This window comes from Ruditapes philippinarum, unplaced genomic scaffold (genome assembly GCF_026571515.1).
Source record: "Ruditapes philippinarum isolate M1 unplaced genomic scaffold, ASM2657151v2 ctg187_1_1_1_1, whole genome shotgun sequence".
Classification (NCBI taxonomy): Eukaryota; Metazoa; Mollusca; class Bivalvia; order Venerida; family Veneridae; genus Ruditapes; species Ruditapes philippinarum.
Genome location: NW_026862590.1, coordinates 20319 through 37313, shown reverse-complemented (window position 1 = coordinate 37313; position 16995 = coordinate 20319). Strand labels below are relative to the sequence as shown.

Sequence of the window (16995 nt, the reverse complement as noted above, 5' to 3'; positions counted from 1 at the left end):
GAATTTTAGAAGATGTAACCTGAAGAAAGTAGTGATAAACATAAAATAATTTGTTATAAAGGTAGAAAAATATAAACAAAGTAGTATTTTGACTTCCATACAAAGTCATTGTAAACTGCATGTACCCTATAATTGTCCAAAATCAACAGATGAAAAAGATAGTTGGGCCAATATGAGTAATGTTTGGATCCTATAAAAGTACATCAAAATTAAAAAGCTTTTTGAGAAATAAAAATAAAAGCATTTCTGAGGCAAAATGGGCCTTTAATGTTGATTACCTAAAATAAGCCAACTATTTTTCTAATATAGAAATTTCAAAATCATTTTATCATTGGGCAGTTACTATAATTATTTCTTCTTCTGAAGGCAACAAAAATGATTTGTTAATGTACATCTTACATAAAAATGTGTAAGATGAACATTATGAAGTTGACTAGGGCTGATTTCCTTTTACAATTAGCTGATTGCTGATAAAAATGTAAGGATGTGCCTAAGAAGGCTAGGATGCTATAGTACGAGGGACGGTCAGAAAATATCGGGACTTTTCATGCTCCTCTCTTTCCATGTGCAGCTATATACATGTACACACATTATATATTGGTGAAAACTACATTCATTCGCCAATAAAGTGGTCAGTCTATTTTCAATGATAGTTGTGTATACACAGTATTTTGCCCTCTGATATATGATAGGTGTTTTGTCTATCATGGACTCTTTGTTAGAGGAACAACCATGGTTCACGGGTCACGACCATATTTCTCCATATGACACCAGTACTGGTTGGCTCCAGGAAGCGGACTGATTAATATAAGTTGCAAGAACTTGTTTCGCAATCGAGCTTAAATAAATATGTTTAAAGAGGAACAACGCTCTGTAATAAAGTTTCTGATTTGCAGAAGGAGAAAAGTCCTGCCACATCTTTCAGAGGCTTAAAAAAAGATTTTCTGATAAATGTGTATTAAGTTCAACCTTCAACCGGGTTTCTTAGTTTCGTGAAGGCAGAATAAGTGTTTGTGACAGGCCTAGGACTGGGCGGCCAGCTGAGGCGGTGACCCCAACAATGGTAGCAAATGTTAAAGCTTTTGTCAACAAAAGTCGTCGAGTAACTTTGGAGGATGTAGGCAACAAGTTTAGCATCGGTAAGGCATAGGCACACAAGATTTTACACAAACACCTAAGCATGAGCAAGATAAGTGCCAGGTGGGTGCCTAGACAGCTGTCCGCAGATCAAAAGGCAACCAAAGTAACCAATGCAAATGAACATTTAAGTTATTTTAATCGTGAAGGAGATAAGTTTTTGAACCCCATTATCACTGGAGATGAGATGTTGGTTCATTATTCCAAACCTGAGACAAAAGCTCAGTCAAAGCAGTGGAAATGAGCTGGTTCACCACCTCCTAAAAAGTTTAAGCTGTCTCCTTCGGCTGGCAAAGTCATGCTTGTTGCCTTTTAGGATTCACAAGAAATGATACTTACTCATTTCATGCCAAAAGGTCAAACTGTCACCGCCAAGTACTATTCTGAAACTCATTTCATGCCAAAAGGTCAAACTGTCACCGCCAAGTACTATTCTGAAGTAATTCTGAAAAATCTCAGAGAAAAGCTGAAGCAAATGCGTCCCAGGTTAGAACAGAAAAATGTCCTCCTTCTTCACGATAATGCCCCCTCCCATATCGCAGCAGCTACAGTGCAGGTTATCAACTCTTACAAATGGCAATTGTTGTCTCACCCTCCTTATAGCCCAGACCTCACCCCCTGTGACTTTTATTTGTTTCCAGAACTGAAAAAATTGCTTGCTGGAAAAAATATAAGACCAGGGCGGCTTTGATATCTGCTGTTTCACAGTACCTAAAGCATAGGTCTACCTCATGGTTCACAGCGGGAATACAAAAGCTCCCACGAAGATGGCAAAAGTGCGTAGACATAGCTGGAGAATATTTTGAAAAAGAGTAGAAAGATTTTTTTTTTAAATGTTGAATGGCTTTCGAGAAAGAGTCAAAAGTCCGGATATTTTCTGACTTCCCGTAGTATGTGCATGCCAAACATTACTTCTGTGTTATTCTGGACTAAACCTGCCATGAGATAAATTACAGAATGCTTCTATTTGTTTATAAATATTTATTTTTGGTACCAATCTAAGTTCAGGATCATGAACTATTATAGTCATCATGCACAGTAGTTATAAAAGTAAAATAATGATAATCATAATCATTGTCACTGATACATACTTTGCATTTTAAATACTATGTATTTTTTTAATTAACAATTTTTTCTAGTATGATTGTTTATTATTCTCTCAATTTGTATTTTGTCAAAAACTCAAAATGTTCTATTAAAATGTGTATATAAACAAACATCCTTCCGCTAACCAAAATCTGATCTTGCATTGCTGCTGTTTACTATGTTACTTGTATTAATTTATACCAATCTGCCCCTTATTAACATTACACTAAGGATCTGACGGGCACTAACAGGAGGTCACCTTGACGGGCACTATCAGGAGGTCACCTTCTCGCAACCCTTTAAACTGCCAATCTGTAAAGGACATTTTGATTGCATGGCTTAAAATAAGCTTTTTCGGGAAATACGAATCAAAATGAAGGTAAAACAAATACGGTGGCAGTGAGATCTCCATGCAAAAGTTCATCTGATCTTTAACTATAGGTATATTCAGTTACAGTGAATTTGTTTGGAAGTCAAAATACTACTTTGTTTACATTTTTCTACTTTTATTAGCTCGACTATGCAATATGGTTGGAATAATATATCAAATTATTTGAGAGGACCACCTTATACATTTTAAAATACTGCTTAAACTGACTTTAGAATAACTTAAAATGTCACATTATGAAGGTTATTCTCTTCCAAAAGTAATGAAACATTGACTTTATAACACATGAAATAACAATTATATCATTCATGTTTTTTTAATATTTTGTCAATATAGGCAAAAAATTTTTCACTTAGACTTTTTTCGCATTCAGTTACTAGAGTATAACACAGTTTCAGCACTGAATACGAAAAAAAGTCTAAGTGAAAAAAAATACATGAAAATACGCAAAAAATGATATCATCTTATTATCAGTACTACTTTTATCAACAGTAATCATTATAAAACATACTTTAAAACTGAAAATGAAATACTGCTTATAATTTTTGTCACTTAGACCATCACATTTTTTTAAAAAATAATTGCGAAAAAAGTCTAAGTGACTATGTTCACTTAGACCTTTTTCACATTAACTGTTTTTCATATTTCACTTAGTCTTTTTTCGTATTTTTTAAATATATATAAAAATGAATGTGTTGTGTTCAAGATTTTTTCACAGAAGATGTATATACAGATTTTAAACACATTTATATAAAAAAGTGATTTTCTGAAAAAATGTCACTTAGACCTCTTTCGCTTTCACCCCTCGATGTGTACTTATGCACCTTGGGGTTTGCTTGTGGATTTATTTAATATTTGTAAAGTTCTTGCCCTTTACTTAGTAAAAGATTTTTAGTTTTCAAAAAATATTTGACCTAGAGTAATAAAATTGACAGAACAGTGGCCCAATGGGGACACCCGTGGTAATAATTTGATTTAAAATTTGATGTATAGCTCTTGAGTGCCCTTTATTTTCCAGATAAGACTAAGCAAACTTTTTTTTTAATTCTTTAATTCTATAGAAATTTTCTTCTTTTTCAGATGCCCTGTTACTTTTTAAGAAAAGTGGTTGTCAGATACAGATATCAAGGATTGGATACAGAGGGACCGGAATAATAACTCGGCCTTTTTGTAAACTTTGCTAAAAAAGTCAATTAATATCTTCTAAATGGGTAAAACTGCACTCACATCAAATATGAAAGGGGACAAACATATTCAGCGGATAAAGCTAAGTAGTTCATCGGATAGCAGTTGATGGAAATTATACCACTCCTGCCACCATTTCTAGTAAACTACAAGTTCTACTCAGTGCAGTGTTGCAACTAAAAATGAAGTTTTTGGATTGCTGAAATTCTATGGTCTTTTTAAGACAGTTTGAAAGTAATTTCTCCGTTTTCGTCGAATGCAAGAGTGACCGATTTATTTAGTTCATGTTTCCTGACTCAAATATTTGCAAAAGGGATGTCTTGTGGAGAGACAAAATCCATGTATTTGACTTGTTTTGGGATCGCACCTTATTGTTCTTTTGTTGTTAGAGAAAAAAGTTAAAGCAGCAGCCTTTTGTGCTAATGTTTGATTGAATCCCTCAATAAAGAAATGCAGAAAAAAACAATTAGACATTATTTTTGAGACACTGGGATCTAGATAAAGTCACAGATAGCTATTTTACTTCACATTTTCTCTAGGCCATGCTTGTGCTACAGACTTAGTTGAATGTTTTGATGAATGTGTAGAGTCTAAATTAAGCTATGATACAGTAATTCAGTTAGCAATGGATGGTCCAAATGTTAATTGGGCTGCATTTGATTGTTTACAAAAGAAGTTGGAAAAGCGAAACAAATTTCAACTAATCAATATTGGTTCCTGTGGTCTGCATCAATTACATAACGCTTTTAAAGCTGGACTCACTGAAACAGGTTGGGATATCACTTCAAGTCTTTTCAGCTATGTACACTCTTTTGAAGGATGTTCCTGCCCGACGAGAGGATTTTGAATTGGCCTCGGAAACAAATTTGTATCCTCTTAAGGTTTGTAGCCATCGATGGGTGGAGAACATTAAAGTTTGTGAAAGGGCTATTCAGATTTTACCCGCCCTAGACAGGTATATTAAGGGTATTGAGCAAAAAAAGTACAGAAATCCTGGAACAAAAATCTTACGAAACTGTCAAAAACATTTGTTAAGGACCCATTGAGTAAAGTCCATCTTCAGTGTATAATATCCATGGCACAAAAAATTGAATCATTTTTAGTAAGTTACCAAACAGTCAAGCCAATGGCACCTTTCTTAGCTGAGGACTTTGGTGACATTTTAAAGTGTTTTATGAAAAAGATTGTGAAGAATTCAGTTATTGAAGAAGCACATACTTTATCCAAACTCACAAAAATTGATGTAAATGATCAACAAAATTTGAAACACAATAAGAACATAAACATTGGGTATTCTGCAGAAACTGAGCTTAACAGGCTGGTAAAGGACAAAAAAGTGAGTGAAAGGGCAGCGTTTGAATTAAGAGCAGAATGTTTGAGCATGATAAAAAAAATCATAAGCAAATTGTTGGAGCGATCTCCTTAGAATATGCCTTTCTTAGAAACATGATTTGTCTATCACCCAAAGCAATTGTGACAAATAGAGATGACTGCAAAAGTTAGGTTCAAGAAGATTGTATCAAAACTGCAATCTATTGGACAATTAGATATTAGGGATTGTGATGATATTTTGGAACAGTATGAAAAATTTGTCAATGAAGCAAAGTTGAATCCTGAATTTCAAAAGTTTGACAAAACAACGAATCGTATAGACTGTTTATATTACTCCATAATAAGTGATAAAATAGACTACAGGAAATTATGGTCGGTTTTGAAAAAACTGCTATTACTGTCTCATGGACAAGCATCTGTAGAGAGAGGTTTCTCTATCAACAAAGATGTAAGTGACACCAATATTAAAAGCACCAATTTGGTTGCCCGTCGGGTTGTAAAAGATCATCTTTCAAAAATCGGAGGTTCTCAAAACGTTCACATTACAAAAGAATTACGACAAAAAGCACAAACTGCAAGAAACCAGTACATGTTATACCTTGACAGGCAAAAAATAGAAAATGAAGCTATTAAAAGGAAATTTCAAGAAGATGAACTCAAGAGTGAAGTTGAATCATTACATAAGAAACAGAAACAATTAGAAAAGGACATAAATATCCTGACTTCAGATGCTGACAAGCAATGCGAAAAAGCAGAAAAAGAACAAAATCTGACATTGTTAGCTAAAGCAAATGCTATGAGAAAATCAGCACATGACAAACAACATGAACTTAACTGTATAAAACATGATCTTGATCAGAAATGCAGAGAGTAAAATAATCATTCTCTGAGAATCTCACTAGTTAAAATTTTGTAGACTCCAGAATGAAACTTGTGTAAACTTTTGAGAATTGTGAAAAAAATGACATCTTTGTAATATATATATGAGCCACCCCATGATGAAAAAAACCAGCAAAGTGTGTTTGTGCTGCTACATTAAAACAAATGTCATTACTATGCTGTAAAATTAATATAATTGCCTTGTTTCTCAATTAAAGTTTTTTATGACTGACCTATGTTCAATAGTTTTATGCAAATATTGTAAATATATACTGTTTTCATTAAAATGACAAAACTCTTACAGGCCTATTAAGATTTGTCATTCGTGCAAGTAAAATGAATTTTATATGCTCGTTTGAAAAACGGGACATATTATGTTTTCACCCTTTACGGGCTGGTGGGAAGTCTGGAAAAAACCTGGAATTCTCAAATTGAAAAACCTGGAATTTAAAGAAAAATCCTTGAAAAAACCTGGAATTTCACTCTTAAATAATAGTGGGAACCCTGTAAAATATCATTGACCACATCTCATGTGACAAGGGTCATAACTCTAGCACCAATATTGCATTAATTATCTCCCCATGAACTTAAATTTTTTACTTGAAAATGTTATTTTTTTCTAAAACTTCTTTAGTTTTAAAGGTATCTACCTCAAACTTCAAAAACATATTTCCTTATCATCAACCACATCTTATATGACAAGGTTCACAACTCTTAATAAAGTAATATTTTAAGATTTATCTCCCTTTGAACTTAGATTTACTTTAAGAAATATTATAACTTCTTTACTTTTTTAGGTATCTACTTCAAACTTCAAATATATATTTCTTATCATTATACACATGTTGTGTGACAAGGTTCAAAACTCTGGAGTGACTATTTTCAGAATTATTCCCTTTTGAACTTGGAATTTGTTAACAAATGTTATTTTTTTTTACTGTAATTTCTTTTCATATGGATAAGTTATAAAATGCAAGCTTCTGTATTCCGAGAATTATCTCCATTAAATTTTTGAATTTAGAATTCATTTGTAAATTAATACAGTGTTTATTCTAGGATTCGAAAAACGGGGGATTTTTTTCAAAAGGTGAGAATTTTTTACATTTGTTGATCTTTTTCCTTCTTTGTCTATGTAAAATTTCCCCCCTTCCTCTCAAAAAATAGGGGTGAATTCTCAAAAATATGGGTGAATCCCCCAATTGCCCCTCCTAGAATAGACACTGTTAATATTTTTAACTCACCAGAACCAAAGGTTCAGGGTGAGCTATTAGTATCAAAGGGGTATGCTCCGGCATCCGTCGTCATGCGTCAACAATTGTCTTCTTCTCAGAAACTGCTGGGCAGATTTACTTCAAATTTGGTCTGTGGCATCCTTGTGACAGTCACACTTAAATTTGCTCATGTAATTTCAATTGGCCCCTTTTATGGGTCAATAGAGCTAAAAATAGAAAAACCATTAAACATCTTCTACAGAACTAATTGATGGATGGTCACCAAACTTTGTCTGTAGCATTCTTAGGTAGTCTTTTATCAACTTTGCTCATATTAATTTGATTGGCCCCTTTTAGGGGTCTCTAGAGCTAAAAATAGAAAAACCTAAAGACATCTTCTTCTACAGAACGAATTGATGGATGATCACAAAACTTTGTCTGTAGCATTTTTGGGTAGTGTTTTATCAAGTTTGCTCATATTAATTTGATTGGTCCCTTTAAAGGGCTGCTAAAGCTTAAAATAGAAATACCTTTAAATGTCTATTTCTACAGAACTAATTGATGGATAATCACCAAACTTTGTCTGTAGCATTCTTAGGGAATTTGAATTTAATATTAGAAAATATTGACAATGGACAAGTTGTTTCTGGTGAGCGACTCGGGGCCATTATAAATAGCCCTCTTGTTGAAATATTATCTTTGTTATTATAAATTGTAACTACAATAGACTTAAGATAAATAATTTTTCTTTGTCATTTCTCATATCATGCATGACAAGGTTCATAACTCTAGCATCTTTTTTATGACAAGGTTCATAACTCGCATATCTTTTTTATATGCCCGAAATGTCTGTCATGCTTCTACCGGAAAGGGACAGTGGGCCTTCTAACTGTAATCAGAACAAAAGAGAACAATAGAATTCATTCCTTAACGATAGAATAAGGGGTCATGGCCCTCTATTAAACAAGAGAAATTAACAACAGAAATGACCCTTTATCCCATCCCAATTCGGTCGGACGTCCGCCCGTCCGTCCGTTAGCAATTATGTTTCCGGAGCATAACTTAAGATCCATTTGGCCAACAATATTCGCAATCACCTTAACACTGAAAATTGTGGCTTCTGGAGTATAGCACAAGTTCCATTTGACCTACAGCAGTGTTTTTTTTTCACTTTTGGGGGAAGGGGGTCGGTGCCCATTGGAGGGGGAAAAATGTAATAGGAAGGGGATTTTTATACGGATCTAAAATATTGATGTGTCACATGATAAACTTGTTGGGATACCAGGAGTAGCTCCCCTTACCTATATGAAAAACCTTGCTTTACAGTAAGTCTTACAGGCATAAAATAAAGCATTTTTCGGCAGTTAGTTGCAAAAAAATGATATTCATTGCAGGCAGATTTGGGCTGCCATATTATAGGGGGAAATTTCAGCTTTGAGGGGGGAAAAAAACATACTATTTTGAGGGGGGAATAGGGAGAATTTCGCCGAATATTTTGGTGAAAAAAAAACACTGTACAGTGTTTAAACTTCATAGGATGATCACTCATATTGAGTACAATTATATGCCCTAGAAAATTTGCTTATATTGTGTTATACCCCTGGCGTCTTTCTGTCCATCCGATGTAGCATTTTTACTTACAAGATAACAACTTGATGGTGGTGCTTTGGAAACAGCAACTGTATATATATATATATATGAAGGTTCTTCAGCTATAAAGGAGGATTGCTTTTGAAGGAAGTAATACTTTATTTTAATGTGTTTATTTATCAATTTCTTTAATTTATGTATACATTGAATTTCCTTCCTTTTCGGGCATAATAATGTTCCCCCTAGTAGTGCTCTTGTTGAAGAGTTAACTCTTATGTTTCCTCTTTGAACTTATAATTTTACTTTAAAAACTTCAATTTTTTTTGGCTTTTATCATGTTTGTTTTTTAAGTGGTTGACTTCAGATTTCAAATTGCTGTCTTTTCCATTAAAGCATAGAAATGTCTGTTTAACATTTATTATTGACAATACCATATGCATATTATGTTGTGCAAAAATATAGAACATTTGAGTGCTTTCTTTATATTGATACAGAAATACATTTATATTATAATAGATTTTTCTTTTATAGTTTTGTCTTCCTTTCTGTGTCCAGTATTTAATTAGTCAAGCCTTGCTGTCTCTGTCTTGTTTTAAAACCAGTCTCGAAATTTTGAATTACTTGTCTTGATGGACAGGTGATTTACCAGAGAAGTAATTATTTACAATGTTTGTACAAATGAGAAAAAAAGATTTTGACCTGTAGTGACCGGTTAATTATAATGCACGCCATTGTCTGTATGGGGAGATGATATTTAGTAAATGTTTAACATGAGTCTGATTTTAAAGTTATGTTTTATGTAGAATAAATTTAAAGAAAGATGCAAGACTGTCATAATTGAAGTATTTTTATCATCACAGACTTGCAAGTGCCAGTTCTTATTAAACATCCTACAACAGAGCAATTGATGGCAAACTTTGACCCATACATATTTGAAGTTATAAAGGAGTCAGAGTACATGATCAAGCGAGAGCTTGATATACCAGAGGATACCAAAGTTCTTGTTCATGCTTCTGATAAACTGAGAAACCACTTCGAAGAGATGCAGGTTTGTGAAATCTCTTCAATTTTCAATGACTCTTTCTGGGAATGATAATTTAGCAATATTTCAAAATCTTCTATTTATTCTGCCTTTATATCAATAGGCAATCTGTAGCAAATGTTGTTAAGGAATGTCTATATTCATAAAATCAAACTATTTTTGATAGAATAAGTTGTAAGAATAAGTCTTTTTATTTTATTTCAGCTCAATTTCTCAATAATTTGACTTTATCATTTCCATGTACTATTTTAAATTATACTTAACTTTGTAAGATGTACTGTTGCAGGTATTGCTGGAGGAGAACAAGCAAATCAGGTCATCCATACCAACAATATTCATTACTCCTCTTAAGCCAGTCTTGAGGAAGGTAAGATGCTTTTTGATGCTTTTATATATTTATCAAAGTTGTAGCTAAAAGTTCCCATAATTAGAGGAAATTATGCACCCAGAAAGAGCTAGTTGAAGGCTGTTAAATGGTTTTATTCAGATGTCCCATGTTGCCTGAAAAAATCCTTTTAACAGTACTTTGGTACTGCACACTTTACCTATCTACCTTCAATATTGAATAAAGTAATATGTAAAGAAATGAAGACTTGTGTAATATAACTACTTGGATTATGCATTTGATTCAATGAAAACTCAGCAGTAATGATGCTTTATAATTATTACATCAAAACATATTTTAAAAACCCTTCTGTATAGACAGACTTACTGGGGTAACAAAAATGCTACTTTTTGTAGGAACTTTGAAATGTATACTTTCAGGTTGACACTGCCCTAAAACCAGGACTGTTTGCTCATACATGGACCTCTCTTAGTCTTCCATCATTCTTCAAGAATGTCAGAGAAGCTCTTAAAGACCTTCAGATTGTTGTCAAACAGGTTAGATTTAACTCTTTAAACATGTCATTTATGTCATGGACTTGCCAAGCTTTGAATTTGGAACAGTCAGTTTGAAAATTTAGAGATTTCAATATCAAAGTACTAAAACTGAGCTAAAGAATTGAATTGAAAATGATTTTCTTACTCTGTTGGAACCAGAAATAATTAGCCTTTTGAAACCAACATAGAGCCTGCAGGTCAGATTACATGGATGTGCAAGCTGGTCTGGCTTCGTACTAGTGGCAAAGACAAATGATAATGTTATTTTTATAGATTATTGTTAACATGATTTTTATGCCCATACTCTAGGATGGGCATTTAGATTGCCCTTGTTCATTCAACTGCATGTATGTGTGCATGCATTCCATTTAATGTGTAATATCACAGTAGCTCTAAAAATGCTTGGCCTAGAGTCATGAAACTTTACAGGAATGTTGATCAACATATGAAGTTGTGAACCTGGGGTTTGCATGTGGATTTATTCAGTTTTGCTTGAGTTATTGCCATTGACTTAAAATTTTCAATTTTTAATTTGTGTTGCATGTAGAAAAATATTAATTCTTTGTATGTAAAGACTTATAGAAAATATTACATCTAAGTAAGTACCTTAAAGATCTGTTGTTTCTTCAATAAGAACTTGCACTTACATATGTATTTAGCAAGTTGTTTGGATATGTGTCCTCAAAAATGAGCTCACAGTAGTTTCTATACTACCAAAATTTCACATAAAAATATGAAAGTTCACATTGCACAACTTATGTTTGCAAAATTCACATAAAATCATTTGAACCCAGCTTCATATAAAATATTGTGGAACTGTGAAGTCGAAGTATTTTCGTAGGTTGGCCGGTAATAGCAAACAGATAAAACTTTTAAGAGTGGCCTCAGTAGACTAACAAAACAGTGGAATTTGGGGGCATCTTTGTGACACATCTCTAGTTCCTTTTGTCATGGTCAATTCCTAGACATGTTTACCTTGGTTATGCAAGAGTATTTGAAAAATCCAATTTCCATGCATTGGAGTTTGTTGATTTTGGCAATGACAATGTTTACTTTTGTGTACAATTTCTTTTGTTATTAACGATATAGGTATTCACATGAAATTTCTCTCATGTTTTTTTGTTCATAATTGAAAGTTTCTGATGAAGAACCATGTTTGTGAAATGGTGTTTTATAGAATTAGTCTCCATTGTGTAAATATTGTAAACTTCTAGCAAGGATTTTGCTTTTCTGCAGGATTATGAAATCATTCACTTGTGCATTTACAGGGTCATAAGTATAAATATCTAACAGATTTATTTTTCTTGTTTATCACATACCCGTGCCGCTTTTACGACTCCTTTAAAATTGTATTGCACGGCCGTGCATATATTTTGACGTGAAGTCATTATCGTTATATAAACATAACGTCAAGACGCGCTAATTATAAGCGTTATATTATAGGCGCGTCAATGAAAAATGGTTCTTTTTTACTTCAAATGGTCTTTGTTCTTGGTATGTGATAAATAGAATATTAAATTTGTGTATGTTTAATACTAAATTTATTGAACTTGTTCAATAAAATAATATTATGCTCGTCAGAGGCTCGCATAATATAATTTTATTAAACTTGTTCAATAAATTCAGTATTAAACTTACACTCATTCAAATAAACCTCTTTTTATGTTATTTTGGTTTAAACATATTTTTATTCAGATAATATATACATGTTAATAATTTACAATTTAAGCAGAAAGGAATTGGACCGAGAGCTACAATAACTCATAGTAGTCCTCTCCTTTAACAAAAGCAATATATTTACATAATACATGGCTTATCATAATTTTAATTAAACCCTATAAAGAAAAAAAACGAAGAAAGAATAAATAATTACAAATACATATATGAAATTGAAAGAAAGAAAGATGGAGAAAAGAGGAGTTTGCGGATGTTTTTATATCATTTGTCGTTTTGGTACATCATTTATGGAAAAAAAAACTTATGTTATTTTGATTTTATAATTTCAGGTGAATGACATAAAAGTGAGCAGGGTAGACTATGTTCTAAAAGAGATAAGTGAAACCATGCTGTGTGATTTGCCAGAAAGATCACCACTCAGTGTCACAGAATTCTTGGAAAATATGGAGGTGAAGATTTTAATTTCAAAGTGCCTGTTGTTATAGTATGAAATTCTAAAAATAGTTTCTTTTGATATGTGGATAGCATATATAAATTGTTTTCAACAGCTTAAGGCCTCAACAGACGGTAGAAGTACAAGTAACAACACCAATTAAAACTAAGACCGTACAGGCAAATCTTAATGTGTGAAGGCTACTATTTCTTGAATTCAGAAACCTTAAGTCAGGATGTAATGGGATAGGACATGTTCTATTTTGAAAATCTTGTCATACAGATTTCTATAGACCTCCCACAATGACAAGTAACAGATAACCAAATTATCTCCTGATAATGGGTGTAATGAATGAAATTCCAGAACAATTAGGACTAAAAGGTAAACATAGTAGTAAGATGGGGTAAAAATTGATTTTGACAAACTTGAGGAGACCCAAAGTCGTGTAAGGGTCGAATCCCAAATTATTCCGAAAATGATTACTGCGAATTCACTTATATTCGTGGGCATGAAATTTCGTGGTTTTATCAAAACGGGCATTTTCGTGGGTTCTTAAATTCGTGGATTTTCATTTTCTTGTAAAAAATTTAGTAACCTAATGCAAAGTAATCTTTAACTTAATCGCCGAACATTTTTACTTACAACATGTACATATCTTTACTTGTCACACAGCGCTTGTCAATAAATTTAATCCTTGCCTCTGGGCATAACTCTTATATAGCACAGTTACTGCCGATAATTGGCTGCAATTAACACATTTATGTGACATGATATGCACCTCCATTACACACACTGCCCCTTTAATTCGCCGATGTAAACATCGCATAATTTATACGACACCTAACACGTTTTAACCAGCGAGTTTAAAAAGTTTACACCCTGAATTGCTCTTACCATATTTGACAGTAACTACACACAACGTCATAGCGACTGACTGTAGATTTACATGCATATAAAGTAATCTGAGTAAATAACACAAATATGTGTGGATCTAGTAAAACTGGATCATTTAAAAACGACAAAAGAAAGTGCAATTCATCGGTTTTAGCGATTGTATATTTTTGGGTTCCTATATTTACTCGATTATGTCAAGTATTCTAACAACAGTCAAGTGTGTATATGCGACCGACATTTGTGACAGTAAATTGAGGACATAATTATGATCGAGTTTTTTTATCAAGTTTCTTAACCCATTACCAGATACATACGCCTTTCTACGCCTTTTTCACCCCCCCCCCTTTTAGTTGCCTCAAATGGTGAAAAAATGCCTTATTTAAGCCCCCAACACTTGTTTTTGTTTGAGAAATGTTGTTAAAAAAAGTGACCACTTTTTCGGCACGGCCCCCCAAGAAAATTTTGGACTTACGAGAGGCTAAAATTGACCCCAGATTGATGAAAAGGTAACGTGTAATCAACGCTGAAAAGCATTTGACTCTATCTCAATCCATTTAGAAGTTGCAGCACTTTGAAATCAATTTTGATGGAAAAAATCAACAAAAAATAGTGATTTTTGGCAATTTTGAGATGTCCCCTCATTGCCATGGTGGCTAGAAATTTAAGCCTGAGCATGTTGTTACAAAGGCAATGGTCCAGTCAACATTTGCGCAAAGTTTGATTAGCATTGAAGCAGTTTTTATAGTTTCATAGCAATTTGAACTTGTAACGGGAGCCTTTTCAATGAAAACAGCCATTTTTCACAAAATGCTCATGGGGTAATGGGTTAAATATTGCAAACGGATTTAATCTGTCATTACCTGATTATCTGTACAGTAAACTCCGCTTATAACGAACTCATCGGGACATTCAAAATCTGTTCCTTATATCCTGAGTTCCATGTAAGCATATAGCAAATTAGTTCCTTGTATCAGGAATATTTATAGCGAACAGATTTACATATAACGAACTCATTGTTAAACATTGTCTGTCATTTTGAAGAGCATTTGATTAACAATAATTAGTCATTTATTTCTTTTTTAGACACAATACCCGGGAGCGTTACTACATTTTGGAATTTGTAAATTATTTGCTATTTCAGTTTATGTTTTACTCCCTTTCTTAATTTCTCATAAAATATCATATTTTGTTTCTTAACTCAGTGCTTTTCGTTTTATTTCCATGAATAAGAATAAATGAGATTTTCCATTTTTTCTTCCTTTTATAATGAATATCTTCTATTATATTTTAAGGGTGACTTTTACTAATGAAATATATAGATTTCTTTTCATTTCAATCAAGCATACTTTGTAGTTGTCTATGGATTATGTTTGCAAGCATGCATGATTATATTGAAAACCGATTATAAATGATCATAATTATTTTACTCGAGCAAAACTATTAAAGAAAAGAAATAATAGAATAAAAGGAATTATAACCGTTTTATCTTTGTGACAAGAACTCATGCTAAAAATTTCCTTAATAGAAAACTATTACATACCTCTATATTAATTCATTTTAATAGATATATTGAATTGCATACAACAATAAACGGTACATTCTGCGAGTTTTAATCCGTGCCACTAATAGAAACGAAAGTTGAAAATGCGGGATAAATTTACAAATAGCTGATATTTGGAGTTCGTTATAAAAGTGTAATTTTCTGCACTTTTAACAAAATTGGGACTAAGAAATGAGTTCCTTATAAGCGGTAATTCCTTATAACAGTGTTCGCTATAACCGTATATTTTTATATTAAATAAAGAAGGGAAAAATTCGGGCCAAAATAAATTGTTCCTTATAACCGGAAGTTCGCTATAACCGTGTTCGCTATAAGTGAAGTTTACTGTACATGTAAGTATGTATATACATTTATTTCACGAAAATCAGCCGGAAAAGAGCCGACGCATGTTTGTAATATATAGGACAGAAACAGGGTAAAAAGTATTTGTTGGGAAAAAATTTCGTCGGATCTTAAATTGGTGGATTGACCTACCCACGAAAACCACGAAAATTCGTGCCCCACGAATAATAATGATTTTACAGTATGTCACGGTATTGAACTGTTCTGTAATAAGGGGAAGGGAGGTAGTTTGTAGGCGGCCGTATAGCTTAGTCAGTACAGCGGCAGCAGGGTTGTCATTAACATTTTTTGCAGAAGGTTTGTTTTGAACTTGAGGCGGTCATTTCTGTCTTTATCATGCATAACAAAGAGTGTTTTCTTAATTTTGAGGCGGCCCATAATGCATTTGAGACAGGCATTTTGGCCTCCTGCCGCCTCTTAATGACAACCCTGGGCAGTACGGTATTCCCAGGGTCCCAGGTTTGAGTCTCGGTCAGGCTTCACATTAAAAAAATATATATATATATATATTTTTAAATGGAGGTGTTTCAATCATTACTCGTGGCAAAAAAATATTTAGTGAGTAAAGTATGTTAAGGATCATTTGGGAGGGATACTTTTTAGTGAAACCTCAGATGATTCCTACAGTGTAGAATTACCGTCTTAATGCAAGTGTTGTATTGCTTTGAAAATTGTACATCTTATCTCTAATTATACCCCCACCACAAAATGTGGGGGGGGGGGGGCTATAATGGATTTGCTTTGTCGCATCCGTCCATCCGTCTCCATTATCGTGTCCGCTCTATAAATATTATATCAATTGAAGGATTTTCTTCAAACTTGGCTCAAATGTTCACCTCAACAAGAGGATGTGCAGAATCTATGTTGCCCATGTGTCAGCTCAAGGTCAAGGTCACAATTGAAGGTCAAATATCAAACAATCAAATATTAGACAGTATGTCGTGTCAGCTCTGTAAGTCCTACACTAATTGAAAGATTTTCTTCAAACTTGGCTAAAATGCTCACCTCGACAAGGGGATGTGCAGAACCCATGTTGCCTATGTCAGCTCAAGGTCAAGATCACAATTGAAGGTCAAATATCAAACAATCAAATATTAGACAGTATGTCCTGTCCGCTCTGTAAGTCCCACACTAATTGAAAGATTTTCTTCAATCTTGGCTCAAATGTTCACCTCAACAAGGTATTGTGTAGAACCCATGTGCCCTTTTGCCGGCTTAAAGTCAAGGTCACACTTGAAGGTCAAAAATTGACTTAGAAAATATTCTTAATTTAAACTTGTATTTGAATATTTCTGAAACTTAGACAAGGTATTTGCTTGAAACTTAAAATATATATATGAAGTGTCACAAAAAAGA

General features: G+C 33.3%; 1 protein-coding gene across 1 annotated transcript in view; it reads left to right on the top strand.

The window, feature by feature from the left end:
* LOC132719503 (dynein axonemal heavy chain 8-like) overlaps positions 1–16995 on the top strand; it is a gene marked incomplete at its 3' end in the record, with an annotated part of 78165 nt that overhangs the window by 41793 nt on the left and 19377 nt on the right. Inside the window, exons 17-20 of the mRNA XM_060703274.1 lie at positions 9669–9856; positions 10137–10217; positions 10616–10732; positions 12739–12858. Of these exons, the coding sequence (XP_060559257.1) occupies positions 9669–9856; positions 10137–10217; positions 10616–10732; positions 12739–12858 (506 nt within the window). The remainder of the gene's footprint in view (positions 1–9668; positions 9857–10136; positions 10218–10615; positions 10733–12738; positions 12859–16995) is intronic.